The sequence below is a fragment of the Oxyura jamaicensis genome, chromosome Z, assembly GCF_011077185.1.
Source record: "Oxyura jamaicensis isolate SHBP4307 breed ruddy duck chromosome Z, BPBGC_Ojam_1.0, whole genome shotgun sequence".
Taxonomy (NCBI): Eukaryota; Metazoa; Chordata; class Aves; order Anseriformes; family Anatidae; genus Oxyura; species Oxyura jamaicensis.
This window is the reverse complement of record NC_048926.1, coordinates 3,525,126-3,547,755: the sequence shown is the minus strand read 5'-3', so window position 1 is coordinate 3,547,755 and position 22,630 is coordinate 3,525,126. Positions and strand designations below refer to the sequence as shown.

Here is a 22,630-nt window from a genome sequence, read left to right as displayed (position 1 = left end):
TCGAGCATGGACCATGGGCCATTTGTATCGGACAAATGTACCGTGCAGTGTCCAAATAGCTGTGGTGCTCTCAGTAGCAATCTGTAGCTACATCTGTTTGCAATTACAGTTGCAAAAGATTATGGTAATGGTTGAGCATGGTGTACCTGTCACCAGGAGCTGCTGCTTATTTCATTTCAGAAATTGATTTCACTGATCTGCAGGATGAGAGATTCTGTTGCTTCATGTCCTCACTTGAAGCAATAGGATCATGAGATTGGCACCTGATGATTATGATGATTATTTGCATCTCTGATTTCTAAGAAGCTGCAAGCTCAAGAAGACAGCGGAGTAAGAAAAGTATTATAGCCTCATCACCTTGTGACCTTCCTCACCTCATTTCTTGCACCCTGGTGGGGAAGAATTCAAGGATGTTCAGAGAGCTGATGCCTTTGGGATCTCTGTCCTCTTCCAGATGCCAGAGAGAGTTGATGTTTAGCTTCAGGGTTTTTAATAAAGTTAGGAAAGTACCAGTTGCCTTGGTTTCATGACTATTATCTTCAGTTCTTTCTGGGCTAAAACTCAAGATGGCAAGAACAGGTGGATGAGCTGTATATTCTGTATATATATGTGGGTTAAACAGGCTAAGGGGAAATTGCCTCAAAGAGGTAATTTTTCCTACTGTGGAAGGGAAAAGAAGTCATAGTCTCAGAAACAGAACACATCTGGGCAGACATTAGCAGTTTAACAAGGAAGCCATTGTAAGGTCCTGGAGGTCACCACTTGTCAATTACAGAATCTTAATCACTTGAGGCTTTTAAGAGCAGATCAGAAATGCTTTGCTTAAGCATTTATTATGCTGAAGAGAGTTGATCATGCTTTGAGATAGTAAGATGGATTAGATGACTGCTCGAGGATGCTACCAGCCCTGTTTGTCAATGAAAGCCTCAGGACTTACTCAGCTAACACATGAAGGCTGTTTATTGTACATGTGTTACCATGACTCAAGGCTTGAGGAGGCTTCCCAGGGCAGTGGCACTCCCTGTGCACCACTTCATCACACAATACCACACCAGTTGGGAAATTTGGTGTGGGAAACAGGGGTCTCTATGCCTGCACCCGTGGGGCAGCTGCATGGCTCCTGGCTGTGCTATTTCACAGCACGGCAGCATGTGCTGTGGCCCACTCATTGGCAAAAAGCCCGACTACAGAGGTCGGCAGGGCTGGACTCTGACTCGAGAGCTGTCCAAAGATAGCTGTGTGTTGCTTCCCAGGGTTGGAATTGTAGGGGGGGGTTGGGGGAGATACCCAGCAGCTGCATGCAAGCTGCGTGCCACAGCTGAGCCATCTGCAGCACATGCAACATAAATCAGGGGCCAGTTGTCAGGTCCTACAGTTCAGCTTTTGATGAGAACAGGGAAAGTCAAATAAATGAGATTTATGCAGCAAATGGACTGTCAGTAAGACATCTCAGCTCTTCAGTTACGCATTTGCATGGGCAGGGTGTCTTGCAGGGTGATCAGAGACATCCCTCCTCGCTGCTGGTATTTTAGGGCAGCCTGCCTTCCCTGAACTGGGGATCGGATGCCAGCACAGGAACAACTTGCAGAGGTGCTGCCGAGACAGGAGCGTGCTTGGCTGAAAAAATGTTTGGTTTTGGGCTTTGCCCTCTGCCTTGGCAGCTGTTGAGTGTTTCCACGGAGGTCAGAGCGGGTGGCAGGGATCTGCGCTGCAGCCTGGAGGGAGGCTGCCAGCTGGACCTCTCTGCTGCTGTATATTAGGAAATAATCACCCAACTGGGAATGACACAATTGCCCGGGGAGGCTTTTGCTTCTTCAACCCAATTGCAGATTACATCAGCTGCTCCGCCCTGAGCCTGATTTTTGGGGATGCTGTGTAATAACACCTGCACACACTTGCAGTTGTGTGGGGCTCCCCCAGCTCAGCCTGAGCTGGGGATCGCCTCGTTGTGCTGCCGACCCATGTAGCATGTGTGTGCTTTGTCACAGCTCATTCAATTCTTCCCTCTAGGAAATAAGAGGATCCGAATTCCACCTGGAAAAAAAAAAAAAAAAAAAAAAAAAGATTTAAAATTATGCAGTAGGCGTGAAAATCAGCGGTCAACCTCAAGTATAAACTTGTATAAATGTGTAATAAATTTTACCTCAAAGTGATAGACTGTTCTTATCAGGATAACATGCAAAATAATAATTGCTTTAGAAAATAATAAAAAAATCATCTTCAAATCAGCTCAGTGATATGGATTTATTTAAATGAAAATGCTTAGGTACTTAAACCAGAATAATAAAAATGAAATGCTAGAGAAATACAAAAAACAGGCAAAATTAAGCCCAATGAGATAAAATATGTATATATTTACTCAAAATACATTGGATCAAAAGATGTGAATGGACTCTCTTGGCTATCATTTGGCTAGTCCATATTATACAAATATTCTACTTGTTGCAAATGGTTCTTTGAAGTTGCTTTTCAAGCTTACTCTGCCTCAAAACATCCAAAATTTTCTTCATTCATCTCAACCCTTAAGTAGATAGAGAACTTTGGAATTAAATATATTTTTAAAATCTTGAAGTAGTTTCAAGATGTATTTGAAAAGGAAGTTGGCTGCGTATTGCACTGTCTCCCGTAAAACACTCCAAATTTATTTGATAAATAATTTTGGGAAGTTCTAAACAAAAAAGCGGGATGTGCCAACATGCCTGTAAATGTACTTAAGTTTTTTTTTTTTTTTATCACATCTAGTACTGAATAGGTCTGGGAAAGATTTTGTATTTCTAAGCTATTCTTTGAGTTTTTGAATTACAGCGACAAGCACTGGAACAACAGTAATTCTGGTCTGCACAGCCGTGCATGCTGCAGGAAATCCTTCAGCTTTGTCTCCGAGTATGTTGTTGCTGTTATTATCTTCACGTGGCTTTAGAAACATTTTATGTTTTCTTATGCACTAACTTCATTAAAACAATTCCATACCAGGCTGGAAGGATTTCTGCCTCTCCAATTCAGAAATATTTTGCTTACAAAATAATTCACAAGTGACTAAGCAGAGGCTTTACCAGTAAGCGTGTGCTTCAAGTCCAACTTGCATTTCCTTCGTTCTTAGCTGGGTTCCACCTACGTGGTAGGATACAGCACTACCTCCATCTGCCTTTAAGTCATTCAGCATTACACCATTCTTCCTAAACCATGCAATCTCTGGTTCAAAAAAAAAAAAAAAAAAAAAAAACACCAACCCTCCAAACCCACAATCTAATGTAATAAACGTTTCCTCTAGCCCCATGCTAGATGTGCCTTTAATGCTAATTAAGCAGCACAGCACCGCTGCTTAATTAGCCAACATTGGCTGGCAAAACCCAGCAGCAAGGAAGGTTTGTCTTTCTTTCTTCCCTGGGAGAGGAGGGTTGCAGCTAGAGAAGGGATGAGCCCTTTAGGGCCATGTGGGGCATTGCCATGCCTGTGCTGGTGTCCTGGGCGCCTTTTCTCTGATCCCAGGTCAGCAAGCAGAGGAGACGATGTGACATCGTGAGGGAGCAGGAGCACGGAGAGGATGGCTTGGCTGGGTTTCAGCATTTGTGTCTTCAGATGCTTGGCAGCCTGCAGCTGAGCTTGGAAAATGGGCGTTTTTTAAATGTTACTCAGAAGGTGAAGTTTCTATATATTCCTTCTGCAGAGGATGTTTAGTAATGTGCCTATGGATGCTGCCCTTGGACCCACAGGGATGGGCTCTTGAAAAATCATTCTCCCGGGCTGGAGCTGGAGGGAAACTTTTGCTGTGGGGGGAAGAAAAGATGTAAGCAGGTACGGAGGAGCTCTGCTCTCCCTGCAAGACCCAGAGAGGGAAACCAGCCCGGAAACACTTACTAGCCGAGCGTCTTGGCAGCCAGCTTTTACTTTGACACGGGAGCACGGCACAGGGTCATTCCCGCGTCTGCGAGACATTGTCACACCGCAGGCGAACTCTGAGCTAATTTCCTCCCATTGTCTTTGGGGAAGCGCAAGTGCTGCGGAGGGGATGTCAAGGTCCCCTGGAAGCTCGTGCTGCGCCTCCTTCCGTAGCTAAACAAACCTCCGCTGCTTCCCCGTGAGCCTTTCGAGGGGTGTTCTGCTGAGACTCCCATGCTTCAGCTACTCGTTGTGGCGGAGGAGTTCTTATCACTTCCTTGTGGGGGTAACTAATGCTGAAATTATTTCACTCTTGGCAGATGCAGTCTAAGAATGATAAAAGGGAGCCAAAGGAGTGTACAGGAGTTGCCAGGGTGTACTCCCTAAATTCCTGGAGCCGGCACCACCTCTCGCTTTTCTTCTTCCTCTCTTAATCTTTCAGCCCATCTCCCTGAAAATTCAACATGATCCCCCTGGTATTTCTCCTAATCTGGCATTTAAAGTCTCAGGCAATAAAGCTTTCACCACTTCCCTTAGGGAGACAGTTTTCCAGCCTACGGTTCTCTATTCAAAAGCTTTCCACCCAGATTCTCAGCTTAAACATGCCCTTTCTTAATTTCACCCCATTAAAATCATTAATGTATCACCAGTCTTCTCCCTTCATGCCATTTACTTCATTCAAATATTTACAGATCACTAATGTGTCCCTGCTTAGTTTACTAATTATATTGTACCTATTATATTCAGAATCTCTTCTTTCTTTCGTAATGCCTCCGGGCTGCTGATTCCTTCAGTTGTGGTTCTTTGAGCTCCTTTCCATTTATCACTCTTCTTTGCAAATGTGCGGCAGATGCTCGCCGCCCTCGCCTGTGTCGTTATGCTTTCCTGTACGCCGTCCAAAACGGCATTGCCTGTTCCTCGCCGCTGTGTCCTAATGCGTGCCTAACCGCGTGCCACCCGCCGGCTGTCTCGCAGGAGTCGTGCCTCTGAAGCACGTCCTTTCCTTTAAATAGAGATGCTGGGCTGCTGAAGCAGAGGTCGCCAGCCAGGTTCTCGGAGATGGTTTTAGTCGGTGGGAGGGCACGGCTAAAGCTGCTTGGGAGAGCAGAGGTGATTCTAGGTTTGAGCTGTCAGCAGGAGTGCCCAGGGCTCGCTCACGGAATTGTTGAGGTTGGGAGGGAGCTCTGGAGATCACCCAGTCCAACCCCAGGCCCAGCTGGGTCACCTGGAGCATGTTACACAGGACAGCATCCAGGTGGGTTTGTAGCATCTCCAGAGAAGGAGACCCCACAGCCTCTCTGTGCAGCCTGTCCCCGTGCTCTGTCACCTCACAGTACAGAAGTCCTTCCTCATACAGCAACAAAACCTCCTGTGGCTCAACATATACCCGTTACCCCTTGTCCTCTCACAGCACCCTCTGCTGCTGAGACCACCAGTTTTGGATGAGCTGATTTTGGATGGGTGGATTTTAGGTGGGCCAAATTTGGATGGGCTGATTTTGAACGGGAGGATTTTGGAAGGGCCGATTTTGATGGGCTGATTTTATGTGCCAGTTTTGGGTGGGCTGATTTTATGCACCGATTTTGGATGGGGCGATTTTGATGTGCCAGTTTCAACGCACCAATTTTGATGTGCCAGTTTTGGATGGGCTGGTTTTGGACAGGCCGCTTTTATGTGCCAGTTTGGTATGTGCTGATTTTGATGCGCCAGTTATGATTCTGGATAGGCCGAGTTTGGAGGTGGTGATTTTGGACGGGCCGATTTTGATGCGCCGATTTTGAGGTGCCAGTTTTGGATGGGGAGACTTTGGATGGGCCGATTTTGTGTGCCAGTTTTCTACATGCCGATTTTGATGTGGTGATTTTGGATGCCGTGATTTTGACACACCAATTCTGGACGCGGTGATTCTGGACAGGCCGATTTTGACGCGCCGATTCTGTACGCACCAATTTTGAACGAGTCTGGTGCCCCTACAAACGACGGCCACCCCGAAGCACCCCCAACACCACACCTTTGGGACAAAACCACATCTTTAGCACGGCTCTTTATTCCCACGCACGTCGCTCTCCCTTCACTCCCCACATTCACCGCCACCCCTGAGGCACCGGGAGGCCGCCGGCGGGGTTCAGCCGCTCCCCGAGGGGCCCGCTGCCGTGAACCCCGACGAGGGCCAAACCCCGGCGGGGGCCGAGCCGAGGCCCACCCCGCTCCCCCCGCATCCGGACCCCGCTCCCCGTGCCCGGCCTCCGCCGCGGCGAGGCGCTGCGGGGCGGCGGCCGCTCTGCGCGGCTCTCGCCTGCTCCGGCTGCGGAAGTGACGGCGGGCGGCGGAGCCCCGCGGCCTCCGGGGACATTTTCTCCGGTGTCGGGGCCGCGGCGGAGACACCCCCCGGCTCCTCCCGGCCGCCCATGCCCCAGCCGCTGCCCCCCGGGGGGGAGGCCAGGAGGGGCCCTCGGCGCCCAGGTGAGTGCAGGCGGAGCGGCCGGGCCCGGCCGTTGTGGCCGCCGTTACCCCGCGTCCCGTCACGGTGTCGCCCCCGAGGGGGGTTGCGGGCGCTGCCTTCTCCCCGAGGCAGGGTGTGGTTTTGGGGAGGAAAGCACAACTTTTGGGGGCGGAGATGTGGGGCTGCGCGGCCTCGTTTTGCGTGGCGGTGTGGGAGGGGGTGCTTTTTTTGGGGGGGGGGGGTAAGTTGTGGTGTCATCGCGCGGCCAGCCCGAGGTGGCTGCTGAGGTGTAGCAGGTGCTTTGAGCGAGGAGAATATAAAGTTTAACTCTGCCGCTTGCCCGTCTTTGAGTAAAAAGAGAGGCAGACCGAGCGGCTTGCAGCAGCCAAGCGCTCTCCCCAGTTTCAATATCACAACTTTGCGTCGAGGCTACGGGGCAAACACCTACGAGGCTGCTCAGGAAGGTCTCGCCCCCTCTTTTCGGGGGGCTGTGCAGCTGGCAGGGAGCTTACAGCCCTCCCCAGCAGCTCCTGGTTGCGCTCACACCTTGGTTCCTTCGTGGTGGGATCCGGCTGCGCGTGTCGGCGTCTGTAGGTATCTGTGTGAGGCCCTGGCGGCGATAACCGAGTTACACGGGGTCTTGCTCGCAGCTCCCTGCGTGCTTTAAACCAGCACAAAGTGCCTCGCTGCACCTCAGAGGCTCCAACAGCGTGGATGTGGAGAGGCTGTGGCGTAAGTCCCGATTTATTATTTTTTTACTGGCTTGTAATTCTGGCTTTTAAAAATGAATGAACAGTAAAGCTTTGGACCCGTAATCGTCTCCTGAAAAAATCTATGTTTTCTCTTAAACACCTTTCTTTTAAGTAGATTTTATTTGCTTTTAAGTCTTTTCTGGTAATTGTCAAGCATAAGACCAAATAGCAGTCTCAGTTACGGGACAGGACACCTGCAGTTCTCAAGCTAAAAACTTCAAGTGCACGTGTATTATCTCTCTCCTTAGAACAGACAAACATTTACACTTAAATTGTTTGTCTTAAAGTGTATTCAGTTGCCTAAACCGGATAATAAAGTCTGACCTTGGTGATGCACCGTGCCCTCCAAATAATTGGGAACAGGGTACAGTGCTCCTCTGAGGTGTTCATCGTGTGGCCCTCCTGCCTCCCTTCACACCCCTAATCGCCGTTTCTGAGAGAAGAGCAGCTTCCCTGCTGCCCTGGAGGAACGAAAGCTGCCTCGGTGGAGGAAGTATGTTCCTAACGACCTCTGAGGAGAACAGTAAGTTGCTCGTGAGGCATGTTTGCTAAACCCAGACACCCCACGTGGAGCTCAGATCACAGGTAAACGCTCGGTACAGAAGCAGTGGGATGAAGTGCAGTGAGCTCATCTGCCTCACGGCCGTCGGTTTTGAGCAGTTTTCTGAGCATTTCACGTGTCCGGTGATCTAGAGGAGCCTGCTGCTGGCGAAGGAAGCTCCAAAGCAGGTGGTTATGAGGCTACTAAAAGCTAATAAAAGGTTGCTCTCTGTGGTTCTGGCATAGCAGCAAGGCTGGTGTTTTGTCTGGGTGGCTAGGAGGAGGGACGGGGGGGTGAGGGAAGGCAGTACGTGAGTATAGGCAGCTGGTATTTGTGCTCAAGTATGAGAATAACACTTCTGACTCATTTTTAAGCACTTGAATTTTTAATTATAATGTGTTGACTATTTCTGTTTGCTCTTCGAGCTAATTGCTAGCTGGCTAGCGCATCGGCTTCACAAAGAGGTGCGATGAGAAATTCCTGAGAAATCAGGAAGAGGAAAGGGCTCTTTCCTTGTGCATGCTGCGCATCGCGGTGCAGCACGGCCCTCTGCACTTGCACGAAGGCTGCCCGCTCGGTAAAAACCCGAAGCACACAAAAAATGAGTTAGGAAATGAGTGGATGCATCGAGCTGGGTACCGTGGGGGGGAAGCAAAAGGGGAAGAAACCCAAAGCCGACCGCAAGGCAGTTGGGAACAGTAAATACGCGGCGGTCCCAGCGCACGAGCCGAGCTGTGCCGTAAGCGATAACGGGGAGGTAGGAAGGAAGGATGTCTGCCTGCATCTGGCGGAACGGGCAGCTGACAGCGTGGAGGAGGTGGGGATTAGTGGGGTAAGATAAGACTGGATGAACAAAGAGTAAATATAGACAATCGTGAGGGGCTTTGAATGCGAAGAGTCAGGGAGATAAGTTGGTGTAACTCGATCAGAACAACAAGAAATACTTGCCTTGTTTTTCCTGAACCCCCCCATCTCCTTGCTGGGTGTTTACATTTGCAGTGCAGGCTTTTTCACCTCACTTCCAAGGCCAGAACCGATTTTGTTCACTTTCTTCACTCTTTCATGCATGATCCCATCATCCCACTGCTCCACTAAGGATGCCTGTGCTGTTTGTGATCCTCCTGAATATCAGCATCTCACAAAAACATCTATTTCCAAGGTAAGAGTATCCACACGCCACTCTGGGCTGGCTCTGCTCTGTGTGAGCAGTCCGATTACTTCTCTGGCCAAAATATTGCTGCTAAAAACATTGAAAGCTTGGAAACTTTTCATGTGAGTAAGTTGTTCCATCAACCTGTGTCTCATTCTCTGTAACGTCTCAAAGGTGGTGAGTTGATGGCACGTTCTGACAGCACGGGGTCTATGGTCAATCTTGGCTTCTGCATTTTTGTCTGCAGCTGACCATGTGGCTTACAAACCCGTAAACATTGTCAGAAACTGGGCAGCAGGCTTAATAACACGCTTACTAGATAAAAGTGAGAGATTTCAGTACTGCAGCAGCAAGCACGTAACTCGCGCCTCAGAAGAGGCGGTCCTGGAAAGAAGTACCAGAACTTGAACAGTGTTTGCTGACTTGTGCATTGTGGGGAACCAAAAATGAAACGGCCGCGGGATAGCGTGACAGGTTCGGGGCTGGGAAAGAGCACAGGGGTAAAGAAGAACTGCTGCACGATTACAGTGCTGAGACTGCAGCTTAGGCTGTGTACAGGACAGCAAGGAAGCCACTTCTGGGTCAGTTTTCCAGCACACAGAGCAGAGCTCAGCAGAGAACCAGAGCTTTTGACTTCATTGCTGTAGCTGCGGGGCAGCTGAGCTGTTACGGCACCGGGATCTGCTGCAGTGAAAATTTCTGCTTTGGGTCTGCAAATTGGGAGCTCAGATGTAACTGCTACGTATGAGCAGTTATGAGGGAAAAACAAAACAAAAAACAATATCTTTCAAATTGTTTTTTAATACAAATTTAGATATAGAGTAACTACAAGCCTCTGCAGTTGCTTTATCCCAAGTCCATCTCAGAACTCGCCTGAAGCGACAGATAGTGTCTCTCACGGGTTGCTGCTAAGAGAATTGAAATTTGTGGTTGCCTGTTCACACTTGTTTGTGTTCCCCCTTCTCATGGCTGATGAGCACGAGCAGAGCCCATGCGGTGTAGTAATTTCTGCACGGATGTGACTTTGCTTCTGCAGTTGAGGCACACGGCGATTACTCATTCAGGACTGGAAAGGAGATGCAGCTTAGTGGCTGAGGTGTTGCTGTTACAGCGTTGCAGATGTGTTACTGAATGCACAGGGAGGTCAAGTAACGTGCCCATGGCTGTGTGGTGAGTCATTTTTAGATTCAGAGGGATCCAATCTAGTACCCCTTTTTATTTAAGAAGTTTTTTTTTAAATCAATTCTACCACATAGCCTGTCTCTTCAATGTTCAGAAATGGGTTTAATTAGTAAAATAGTGTGCAGGCTTCAGCTGTATCACACCTTGTGATACTCATCTCCCAGAAGACAGCTAAAGCTGTTGGGTCTCAGTCTGGCAGCTTTTAAGTCATAAGAAGAAGAGATGAACACTTCAATTAAATGCAGATAATTAAGACTCAAGCTAGCATTTTTGTTTCAGTGTATTTGGATCGTAGCTTTGACTTCATACTGAAACTTCTGCAGCGTCCTGCAGGATGCTCTTCTGCTTTTATGCTTTAGAATTTCCTCAAAGTGAGCAGGCAGAGACTGACTGTGGTTGGATAATGTTCTTGCCACGTTTCTTCTGTAATGCTTTATTTCATAGTGCTTGGCCATTAGTCTTCCAAGAGTATTTCACAGAAAGCAGGTTTCACTTCCGTTCATTCAAAATGAATGGAAGAGGCTCTCAGCAGCAGGGCTGGGAATTGCTGGGAGCCAGGCTTTGCAGTGCCAGTTGTCTGTGAGTAGTTTCCACCATTTCAGTAACTGTTTTTTCATTGGGAATATTACCTTTCCATGATAGCAGTTTGCACCGTATGCTCCAACAGTCCTGTCAAACTTGCTGAAGTAAAAAGAATCAACTTAACATGATAGCCAGATAAGATTAAGATAGCACAGTTCTCCTGTACCGTGGTTTCTAATCAGCTGGAAATCTCCTGACTCCTCAGTTTACTCTCCCAGTTCTTGCTCTGTGGGAATGCCAGCTCTTGCTATAGAGAGATCTAAGTAACCTGGTACAAGCAAAATTTTAGGGAAGAAGAGTGTTAAAGGCTGGGCCAGGAAGCTGTCTATTAATCCCGAGTACTCTCGTTAGGAATACAATGTAAGATAAGGGTTGTTTTTTTTAGAGACTCTGCTAAGGAAGTAAGCTGGATGAAATGCCGGTAGCCTGAGGCCTCCTTGTGTTTCACAGGATGTCTTTTGGAAATGAAGTTGTCGCTGTGGGGAAGAACGTGCTTCTAGGTACCAGTGCCCATGAGCTGAATTACTTATAAATACAATTTGAGTTGTCAATAGCTATGTTTCCTCCAGAACTTGTAGTACCTTTTGACCAGCATTGTGTAGAATATGAGTTAAAAATAAATTTGTTATTTAAAAAAAAAAAAAAGAAATTAAGTTTTGTTTTCTATGACTCAGTTACTGATATTAATCTTAAAGGCAATTCACAGGCTTTGAGTCCCAGGCCATGCTTGATCTACAGCTTTTATCAGCCCACTATAATCACAGAAACTCCAGAAATTGTTGAATACAGCAAAACTAAGCTAGGGAAATCCAGTGAGTATCATATCGCAGTTAGCTAATTTTTTGAGGGCTTATGAAGCTGTAGACCTCACGTAATTTAAAAGTTGTTCTAATAAGACACTTGATTCTTTTTTTTTTTTTTTTTTTTTTTTTTGCGTTGTAAGGTGAATGTGCTTGTTCTGCTTAACACCTGTAGGCACCTGTAGTGAACTTTACTGTTTCTGTGGAATTTGTAAAGCTACAGCAACAATAAGGCTGTGTTGGATGAACAGTGGGATTTAATTAATATTCCAGACTTAACACTATTTTTTCTTCTACATTTCCTCTTGCTAGGAAAGTTGTATGTATGTTATTTAGACATCTTCTCTTGCTAATTATTAGCATTATTCTTAAGACAGCTCTTCCAGATGAGCTTTTTTTTTTTTATTTTTTTAAGTAAAGAACAATAATGCAAAAATCATTTGGGGGTAAATAGTATTTTTATTTAGGGTTAAGTGAGGCTTTTTTTCTGTTAATACCTGCATGGTACTGATGAAAACTACCATCCAGTTTTCTTTTGCTCTCTTTGTAGTTCGTAACTTGGTGTTCTCTTAGGTATGCTGATATTTAATCCCTGTAGTCAAATATATGCAAAGTCTTCTGTACATCTGTGGGCAAGAAATGCCTGTTTCCTGGTCTGTCTGTTGTCCTCTCATAGCAAAGGTCCAATTTCTTCACCTGTGCCAGCTGGAAGTAAATGCTTTAGGAAGTATCTGATAGTAAAAACAGCATTAAAAGCATTATTCATAATGCACATGCAGCTGGCTTTTGACCCAGTCAGTTGTGTTTCAGAAATACCCAGAGCAGGTTTTGTTCAGTTGTAGGACCAACCTGTGTACTTCCTACTAATTTATTCACCTGCTGACTGTCAAAAGCTAATTAACCCTGTCCTGCACTGTGCTTTTTCCTTACATGCTCTGTGCTCCTTCTGTAACAGATCATGCCCCAGTCTCTTGCTTACTGCCTGCCTCCAGACATCTATGGCTGCTGTGTCCTGTGAGAATTTCCCCCCCTTTTTTTTTGTTGCAGTAGTTTCTTAGGAAACCGCAATTAGGGAGCAGCGTGTTAGGATTTGTAAAAATACAGACTAAAAGGTTGGCTGTCTTGCTAGCTGTGGACTTGGTTACAGTCAAGCAGCACAGGTGAACATAGCAAGAAGGCATCAGGTTGTTTCTGCTGCAGCTCTGCCTGTGGCTTACTGAGTCCTTAGGTCACAACAGCCCAGTGTCTTGAGTGCTTCATTCAGTGGAGCACGTTGGATGTGTAAAGGCTACATAGCAATCTGTTAGACACCAAAATAAATTGGTATCTCTTATTACTAGTTTTAAAAAAAAACAAATGAGACTTTGTCAATAACAGCCCAACAGCAGTTGATATCTGCTGTTGCTAAAATTTTCATAATTTGACTGAATGACTTTGTCTTTAATGTATTGATACCATTTATTTTTTAGTAGTATGCCTACTGCAATTTCATGTCACAGCATTTAGATTTTGCCCTTCTAGCTTAATAGTTAAATCAAAAAATGAATGCTAATAACTTGTGGATGAGGAAATGACTTGAGGTGAGGGTCTGGCTTTTAGACCCTTTCTAGCCTTTGTGGGCTTTGTCACCTAGTTCTTCAGCCGTCCAGACCATAAAATGTTTATGTCACTTCCACAGGTGGCAGGAAGAGTCTGGCTTTAGAAAAAACACAGTATTGGTATTGAATTAAACTATTTGAAGTTTTAAAATACCTGAAATTTGGTTTGCGTTTACTCCCTCCATACCAATATGTGACAAAGATGTGTAAAGTGGGCTTATCATAAAATACTTGCAGATTGTAAATTTGCTTAATATGTCTGTTAACTCGTCTTTGTTAGGGACAGATGGCTGTCATAAATCCATACCAGTGCTAGTTCATTGAATGACTTTGACTTTTAGGTAGCTTTGAGAGATTGTGAGCTGCTGGTGATTCCCTTCGTGTGCTGCACCAGCTGCGGGAGGAGCACAGGAGCCAGCGAGGTTCGTGCAGCAGGCCTGCAGACCCCTAACTGGAAGGAAGCAGTTGCACAGAACTTGACAAAACAGCTCTCTCTGCTTGGAGTGTCTGTGCTCCCCACGTCAAAGGTTGTTTAATTACAGGCTGGTATTTTGCAAGATCAGGTGAATTGTCTGGTGTTGTCCCCCTTGCTGCAGGTCTGTCACTGCTGTCCTTTGCGTTAGGCTGCTCACCTTGCTGTCCTGGACTGCAATTCTCTGATCTTGTTCAGTCCCCTCCCTGGCCCTGCGATAAGGTGGGGAGCTTCCTCCTGGGAAGTCAAATCACAGACGGAGCAGCAGGTAGGCAGTTCTGCCTCCTTGCAGTGGCAGTGAGCTGCTGGAGAGGCTGAAGAACTTGTGGAGCTGTCGTATGAGTATTCCACAGCACTGCTTCACATTTTCCAAACAACAGCAGCAGCAGGGTACAGAGTGTTCGTTTGTGCCTGTCTGTGCTGGATCTGCTTTGATTTTGCCGGAGACAGCAGTGAGATGACTCGTACTTCGAAGTTACATGGCTGTTGCCTTTTGAGCTATTATCGGGTAATGCAATGTGTGATTACTTTCAGGCTTTTACAGATAAACGTTCTTAATAGAAATCAAATCTGCACTCTGAAGACCAGGATTGAAGCATTACTGTTGTTCCCAAGCAATTTAAGATGTGGCATTTCTGTGAGCATTACTTTATTGACCACAGTAGAACAACGGACCAACATTTCGGGATAAGAGGCTTACTTATTTTGAAATGGCATGAACCAACAGAGGAAGCACAGAATACATTTCTTTTGAGTTATAGAATCAGATAGGTTAAATGGGAAAGTTTGTTAAACTCAAAATCTTAGAAAAAGATAGTACATCTCTATGGCTATCCTCAGTAGGGTGATCTTGTGCAAGCAAATATATGGCAGAGAGAAAAAGAAATGAAGCATGGCTCTCTTAGCATGAACTTGTAGCACTAGTTTTATTGAAAGAATAAAGAAAATCTGAGTGAAACTCTTAAATTTTTAGGAACAGGTAGTAATAAAAATATGCCCTCTGTAATTTATGGAGTAGAGAGTGCTGTAGACTTTAGATCACTGTGCACTTGGAAGAAAAACAGTTGTGCTCTGAGGAAGAACGGGTATTTTAGAAGGGTAAATGTGCCTTTATCTGCATGCTAATGAATTTATTTTTACGAGGACTGTGATTTTTGTGGGATTTTGGTGCAGCTGGTGAATGTTTCTGGAAGTCTCTGTCAACTTGTAAAGTAACCCATAGCTGGTAGTTACTTTATTTTATTTGTACAGTTTATTTTATTTGGAAGAGGCAGGATATGTGCATTAAACATCATAATGCAAAGACCTGTATTTAAATGTAAAACCTTGTTTCTTATTAACAATGGAAAATATTGCTTTTAAAGGTTTCAAAGGATGCTTCACGAACCTTTGTTTAATACATATGCTTGTAGTTTGTATTTTGCCTTGAATAATTTGTATAGCCAGCCTGTTGAGCCCGCAGTAGGAGCAGCCTATTTTTAACCTCGGTTTGTTTATGCAAAACCAGTTGAAACAGAGCATTACTTTAATCCTTTCTTCTTTTATTTCACACCTCAATTCTCTTACCACGTCCCTTTCAGAAAGGGTCCTATTCTTTAGGGTTGCTACCAGGCCTGATTTATGAATCATCTGATAAAGAGCCAACTCCACTCCCAGAAATGTGCCTTAGGTAGAATTGTATGCTCGTGAGTCAGCTTCAGGGCAGCATTTTCAAAGGAACACTATATAAATTACACAGTATCCATGTGGGGGTGGCTCAGTGTTAAGAAAAATCTGCTCTAGAGCATCGTGCACGCACATCCACACAGCGCTGAGTCAACTGTCTTGAGTTAAATTGAGTCCTGGTGGCAGTTGTGTTGTTTTAAGTGCAGAGGTATGTGTGACACTTAGAGGGAAATAAAAGGCATGTGCTAAGAATGCGCGGTATCCCAGGGGAGGAGGTGGAGGAGTACAAAAGACAGCAGTCGGGAAGTCCAGAAAGCATCGCAGCTTCCTTGTTTGTCATCATGCAAGTTTTGTTTTGTTTTAGTGGTCTAATTCTGTGGATTGATTAGTTTTTAATTACTTAGGCATTTTGTTGTTGGGCACATCCACGCGTAGTGTTAGTAGGAGAATGGCACTGATGAGTTGGCACGGAAGCAGGTTAGAGCAGAAGAGAAGGCATGGCAAATACGTGGATACACCTGCAAAGGTTTTCGGCAAACATTCGGAAGTGGCCAGTCAGTGGAACTCCACATCTCCAGAGTCGTGTGATTCTCTGTCACAAGTGGGCATAACTTTGGTGTTTGTCCAACTTACTGCTTTGTTAGTATGAATTAGTCTTGGGTGTTACAGTCAGCTCCTCAGTATCCAGTGTGTGTGCTGCTCCTGTCCTTCCCATCTCCCCTATCCTTAGTTAAGTGCTTGATTCAGAGCTCCCGCTGCTCTTGCCAGAATGTTTACATTTTTTAATGTTAAAAAAAAAGACCCTTTTACACAGTTTTATTGGGCTAAGTTGTATACGCTTGTTTAAAAAGTGTTTACCTCTTACTCCATCCATGCTCAGTTGCTTTGGGTAAATGGGAGATAATCCTCTGCTGATAGAAATCATTGTTTATGGAAGTTTGAGCCACTGTATTCTTTAGGTCCATGTAAATGTAAAAACATTTGGATGAAAACTGGAGCTGTAAGGTGTATTTCCTTTGGGCAGACTGCTTTAGTTAGCTCCGTTTTCTAAACAAGTAACTCATCTGCAGCACTGCAGTTTAACTTTTCATTTATTTAGTCACAAAACATACCTGATACTATTTTCTGCAAAACTGTAGGTATGGTTTCTCCTTTTTTTTTTTTTTTTTTTTTTTTTTTAAATTATGGCTTGTGAATGAATGGCTAGTGGTGTGAGGAGGTGAGTTCAACCTATTTTCTTTCAGTGTTAAAATAGCATTAAAAGTATTTTGCTAGTTACGTATTTCTTAATGTAAGCAATTGCTGGAACTGGTGTAAGAACAGTCATAAGCAGGGAAAAGAAGTGATCTGCTGGACTCTGAGGAAGAGGACATTGTGGAGTCTGCATCACTGGAGGTTTTCAAGGTGTGACTGGGCTTTGTGCTAGGTATTCTCATCTAGGCTCCCTTTTCCAGGTGATCTTTGGAGGTTCCTTCCAGCCTGTGCTGTTCTGTGAAATGTGCCAGTAGTGAACTAAAGGTTCGCTAACACGGGGCACTGCGGCAGGCTCCCCAGGGAGGTGGTCACAGCACCCAGCCTGGCAGAGCTCAAAAAGCATTGCAATGATGCTCTCAGACACATGGTCTGATTTTTGGGATGGTCCACTGGGGACCCAGCAGTTGGACTTGATGATCCTTGTGGGTCCCTTCCAACTCAGGATATTCTGTGATTCTATTCTTTACCGTGACTTTTAAGAGCAGGCTGCTGTGAGAGGCTTAGTTCTGAGTCAGTTGTACCCACAGCTGCTGAGAGTGCTGGCTTCATTCTTTATCATGAATCAGTTCAATAACACCTAAAAAGACGATGTGCAATGAAGATGAGGCTATCATGATGTTTATTAGGCATGTCAGGCCTTATCATTTGTTTTGGGTGAAACTCATTTCCTACTGACATGGCAGGATTTAAAATTCTAAAGGACATCTGCTTTGTTGAAAGCAAAACAAAAATGTTATGAAGGATGCACATGTGGCCAGTTACTAAGAGCATCCATACTGTCCTTGACACAATTATTTGTGCAGTAGAATATGTTAATAGCATAAATTCCACAATCGTTATTCTTCAGAACTACTAATACCTCTGTTTAATTTTTTTTTTTTTTTAATAATTTTTTATCTTCAAAAATCTCAGGGCAAACAGTGCTGTAAAGGAAACACTTGGCGGTCCTTCCTGTGGGGATTTGGAACCTGTGAGTTCAAGGTGTGATGAGACCAGACAGCAGGCATTTTTTTTTTTTGTCAGATTTGTTTTTATCTGAAGGGATGCTTTGTTCCATGCCCTCCCTTCCCAGCTCTGGCTGAACATTTCTTATATTTTGTGTGTATGTTTTTTGTTTTTTTTTTGCCCACTCGTGAACAGGGGGTAAAAACCATCTCCGTGAGCGGCAGTGAGCTGTTGGACTGGCTGGGCTGTCTCTGCTCATCTGACCTTTGGAATTCTCCTGGCTTTCTTCACAAAAATGCAGTTTTCAAAGAGAGCAAATTGTGTGCTTACACAAACAAGTCCGTGGCTTGAAAGTATTTCTAGTGTACCGGTAGATGTTTAAAGGTTTCCACGTAGTGGTACTTGCTATGTGTGGTTGAAAAATAAAATAATTTGTTGAAAAAAGCTATCCTAGAAGTTTTTATAGATTTTTTTATAGAATTGCTTTTTTTTTGAGTCAATATCTGTGCATCTGAAAAAGGAGAATGACATTTCTGAGCAATATCTAATTAAGTATCCATCTGTGTCTGTAAGCACCACAACTTATTTTTCAGTGCTATGTTGTTCTCGTTTAAGAAGAAAACTGTTCTTTTTCTTGTGTTACCTTGAGATCACCTTTTCTAACACCATTGCAAGAATAGAGAGTGACAAGAAAGGACGGGAGTTTTTCAGTACAGTCTATTTCTCTTTATGATCTATACATTTCTCCAATAGAGCTAAATCAATGTCTTTTTCTTCGTTGAGATGTGACTTTCCTTGGCATAGATGTTTTACCCCCACACTGTCTGCACTCTTCCCTACAGCGAAGTCTGTTTGAATCACGACAAACCTTCCCCCAAGATAAATGTGCAGTTTTTTATACACAGTAATGCTAGAATTACTGCAGATGAAGCTAGGAATATCACGTAAGCCAGCAGGGCAGACTTGAGTCCATGGATGAGGTTGCTGGATGTCCTTGATACCATCTCTACCATCCGTGAAGACTCCTGGTGTCTGGGGAGGCTGCTGAGGACCGGAGCAAGGCAAATGGCACTCCCTTGGTCAGGAACAGCAGGGAGGAGGAGTTGGGGAGCTCCAGGCTGGTTGGCCTCACCGTGGTGCCCAGCAGCATTACAGTGCAATCCTCCTGGAGGCCGTTCACAGGCACGTGAGGGGTGCAGATGTGGTTGGAAACTGCTGCCGTGCATTTATGAAGGACAGGTCACATCTGAGCAACAGGTACGGTATCCTGGGACCGTCAGGACCTATGACATGGGCATGTGTACCCTTCTGGTAGTCAGCTTGGTGGCAATCTGCTCAGCTGCTTCAGGTTGTGGTCACAGCGTGGAGTCCAGCTGGCACCTGGGCGCTAACACAGGAATGGGGGTGCCGAGGGGTCGTGGGATCTGCCTGCAGGCATGCCAGAAGTCTGACGGGACCAGGCTGTGGCCAGCCCAATCTCACGGGTCCTGCTCTGAGTGGGCAGGAGCTGGGAGCAGAGACCGTCGGACTAGACCTGTTGTACAGAAACTGTCCTGTGGTTCTGTGACTGTCGGAATTTGGGTTGTTAAAGCTTGGAATTTTTATAAAGTTATAGCAGGCTGAGTGAAAAGAGGCCTGGCATGGTCTGAGTAGTCAAAGCATGATCCTGCATAATAATAAAAGGCTTTATTTTGGAATTAGACTCAGCAAGGTTGCAGCATGTAGATAAAGCTTTTTTTTTTTTGCCTTTTTTTTTTTTTTTTTGTCTGATAGACCAGCAAGATGGGAATTCAAATACTGATGTCTTTATATTCCTTTTGGGGTCTGTGAGTAGATGATGTTCCTGGATAGGATGCTTGCAAGAAAAAAATCCCTAGTCCATTTGTGCCACCCTTGAGGTCTGTGTTGGGCTCCCCTGACTTCAAGGGTGAAGACTGCAGAGTCTGTTTTGTAGTTACTAGCTTGAATTTTAAAATGCGTTTCTTTTGGCCAGGCTATTATTCTTTCCATATATATTTGAGCAACCAAGTTTGTTCTTGCATGAGTAGAAATCTCATTTCAAAGTTCGTAGGAAAGGTGTTTTTCTGTTCAAAGTGTATTACCAAGCAAAAGCTGGGAGTTGCACTAGCAGATACAGTACCCACCCCGCTGTGAATGGCTTGCTAAGAGTTGTATATTCATCAAATCTCTGCTTCGCTTTCATGTCTCCTAGGAAAATTATTTGGTAATGTAGATTTGCAGATGAAATACGTAGGAATACTGATTTTATTACACCGTTGGGATGCCGTTGTCTCAAAGGCATATTCGTCATGTGGGTTTGTTGATACTGTGCTGTGGCCTGATAAATAAATGGGCTCTTACGTGATATTTATTACCTAAGTTAAATTACCATCTCCAGAAATTCTTCTTTTAAGGTGGTTTCAAGAGATTTTTTCTCAGTGCAAATATTGGGAACGTTTTTCTCTCTATATATTTTCCTTTATTTTAAACTTACTCTATCCTTTTATTTTTTATGTGAAATGGAGTTTCTACTTGTTTTTTGTTGTTGTTGTTTCCTTTTTCGTATTTAGAACCTAGAGTTGTCACCTGTGCCTTTCTTCTGTTGTCTGTTATTAACCAAGTTTTCTTTCCTTAACTGGTGTTTCCCGTGTTTATTTTCATAAATCCCTTGCATCATCCAGCATTTCATTCATTTGCCTGAAGGAGACACGACCTCTACTTTAATATTCTTTTGAAAGTGAAGTTTTGAAGTGGCTTGGGTGCAGACAGCACAGCCCACAGCATCTTGAACCAGAGAAGCAGCCTTACTCTGCTACAGGTAGCAGCATTCACAGGCAGCCTGGGATAGATGGGGAGACAAGAAGGATTGTCAGGGCATAGAAAAATCTCTCTGAACCATCCATGCTCTCCTAGGCTGCTCAAGTGCTATTAGCCCTTGTCTGCAAAAATGCTGTTTTAAAATAGTAAAGCTTAATATTGCTTTTCCTTACGTGTCTATGCTTTTTTTTTTTGAAGTGCCATAAATTTGTTGTTTTCTATACTTCTAAACTCATGAACCATTCGTTCTGTACAATTAATCTGCAAGTGAATGTGGTAACAGAGAGAACTTCCTTCTTTTTTCTTGCATTGAATTCCAAATGAAAATTTGGGTTGAAGGCAGAGTGTGAAAAATTAAGATAAAATGATAAATATTGTACTGCTATTTTTTTTTAATTCCCTGAAGGTGCTCTAAGTGCTGCTTAGTTGATAACGTGCAAGTTATTAATCAGAAAAATAGCTTGTTTTTCGTACTTGTGCTGAAGCAATGCAATTTATTAAATTATAATTTAAAGTAAAATAGTGGTGTGGGTGGATACTGCTTGTTGCTTGCAGGCCATACTATTTGATGCTGTTTTTCTGGCAGAGTTTTCACTCTGGCTTTGCTTATAGGTACTAAAGTTCTCCATTAAATTGTTTAAAGGTCTAGGTAAAGAAGTTTAGTATACGTTTCTTATAATACACGGATTTAAATCTTTTTATAAAGGAAAAGTTCATAAATATTTTTTCTGATCTGTTTTAATCTAGCGAGATGAGAAATGATTACTGTGATTCCAGTGCTGTTTTTCATAAGCATGTAAAAGGAAGAGTAGATTGGTGTGTAATGGGACGAGTTCACTAGGAAAAAAGTAAATGAAAAAAACAGTATGGTGCTGAGCAGTGCTCTCTGTGATTTAAAGCAACAAGTTGGTTGAGAGAGTTATGTGGGTAAATGATTCTTACTGTTCTGTTCTTGTGCAGGCTGCTGTGTTGCTGAAAACCGTATCTAGTTGACTCAGTCTTCCAGACCACGTGCTCCATGCTTTGAGACCAGGAGAACCTCGGCATTCTGAAATGAAGATGGAGGCGGTGGGAAAAGCAGAAGAACTTCTCGATTCAGAAGTTCCTCCAAAGGCTTCTGAGAAGCAAGAGACCACTCCTGATGAAGATGGACCTTTAGAACTGGAGCCACATCCTCAGAAGGACAGTGTGCCTGTTGCGTCAGACTCTGCAGTGCTCTCTTCGATGCCTTGCTTACTGATGGAACTGAGGCGAGACTCCTCGGAGTCTCAGCTGGCGTCCACGGAGAGTGATAAGCCAACGGGTAGTCGAGTTTATGAGAGTGACTCTTCTAATCATTGCATGCTTTCCCCTTCTTCCAGTGGGCATTTGGCTGACTCAGACACGTTGTCTTCCACAGAAGAGAATGAGCCCTGTCAAGCTGAAGCTGCTGTAGAGGGAGACCCCTCGGGGGTATCTGGGGCTGCAGTTGGGAGGAAATCCAGGCGATCCAGGTCCGAAAGCGAAACTTCAACAATGGCTGCCAAGAAAAACCGACAGTCTAGCGATAAGCAGAATGGTCGAGTTACCAAGGTAAAAGGTCACCGAAGCCAAAAGCACAAAGAAAGAATCCGGCTGTTAAGACAGAAGCGGGAGGCAGCTGCTCGCAAGAAGTACAACCTGCTGCAGGACAGCAGTACCAGTGATAGTGACCTGACGTGTGACTCGAGCACGAGTTCATCAGATGATGATGAAGAGGTTTCAGGGAGCAGCAAGACAATCACTGCAGAGATACCAGGTAGAGGATGTTTTTTAAACTGAACTGTAACGCATCTGACATCGTTTCTCAGCTGTCATGCTAAATTAGATGAGTGACACTTGAGAAAAACCAGAACTGCAGCTCTGTAAATTTGAAGACTGCAGTATATTAACAAGATATGGGCAAATTTTAAAATCTGTTCTGAGGTTTCAGTGCACTTTTGCATACCAACAAAGTGTAGAAATGGTAAATTGGAGGAAGGACTATCTTTGAATTCTGGAATTTTCAGATCTCTTCCTTTGTAAGCCTATATGAATTCCTGTCAGTGCTGTTAAATCCCATTAGATGGTGATAATCTAATAAATACATTCTTAAGATAAGTGGCCAGCTTTGCTTTAGTATATTAAGACCACAGCTCTGCAGCTGTGTTCGAAATAACATGGCATACCTCTTGCCTGTGTTATAGTAAGGCCCTGTTCACTACTGCACTTACACTGTGCTTTCAGCTCTCCATTTCAGTGCATGACAAAACCTTCTTAGCCTTATTGTAAATTCTTGCAGGTTGCTGATGGTCACCTAGTTTGGGACAGAGACATGAATTCGTTTACACAGGTGCCCAAGCTGTTTCCAAATCTAATTTTTCAGTGTTTTAGACAAAGCTGTTACCATTTTCCTATGTTTTAAGGATCTCTGATTTCTCTATTTTTGATTTTCCCACACATCCATGTTAAAAGATGGGAGGCAGGAAATTTTAGGGGCCTTCTTCTGATGTTATTAGTGAAAGAAAGTTTAATTCTTCAAGTTCTTGTCTG

At 44.5% G+C, this 22,630-nt stretch overlaps 1 protein-coding gene across 5 annotated transcripts in view; it reads left to right on the top strand.

The window, feature by feature from the left end:
• The first annotated feature begins 6,168 nt into the window (after window positions 1-6,168).
• The window catches only part of CZH18orf25 (chromosome Z C18orf25 homolog), a 43,265-nt gene continuing 26,803 nt past the window's right edge, over window positions 6,169-22,630 (top strand). For 2 of the 5 annotated variants that reach the window (XM_035309724.1, XM_035309727.1), the window contains exons 1-2: window positions 6,177-6,342; window positions 21,041-21,857. In XM_035309724.1, coding sequence (XP_035165615.1) covers window positions 21,134-21,857 — 724 coding nt within the window. In that variant the 5' untranslated portion in view covers window positions 6,177-6,342; window positions 21,041-21,133. Of the gene's footprint in view, window positions 6,343-7,091; window positions 7,159-21,040; window positions 21,858-22,630 lie in introns of those variants that run through there. The other 3 variants (XM_035309726.1, XM_035309729.1, XM_035309725.1) reach the window with 3 other exon arrangements.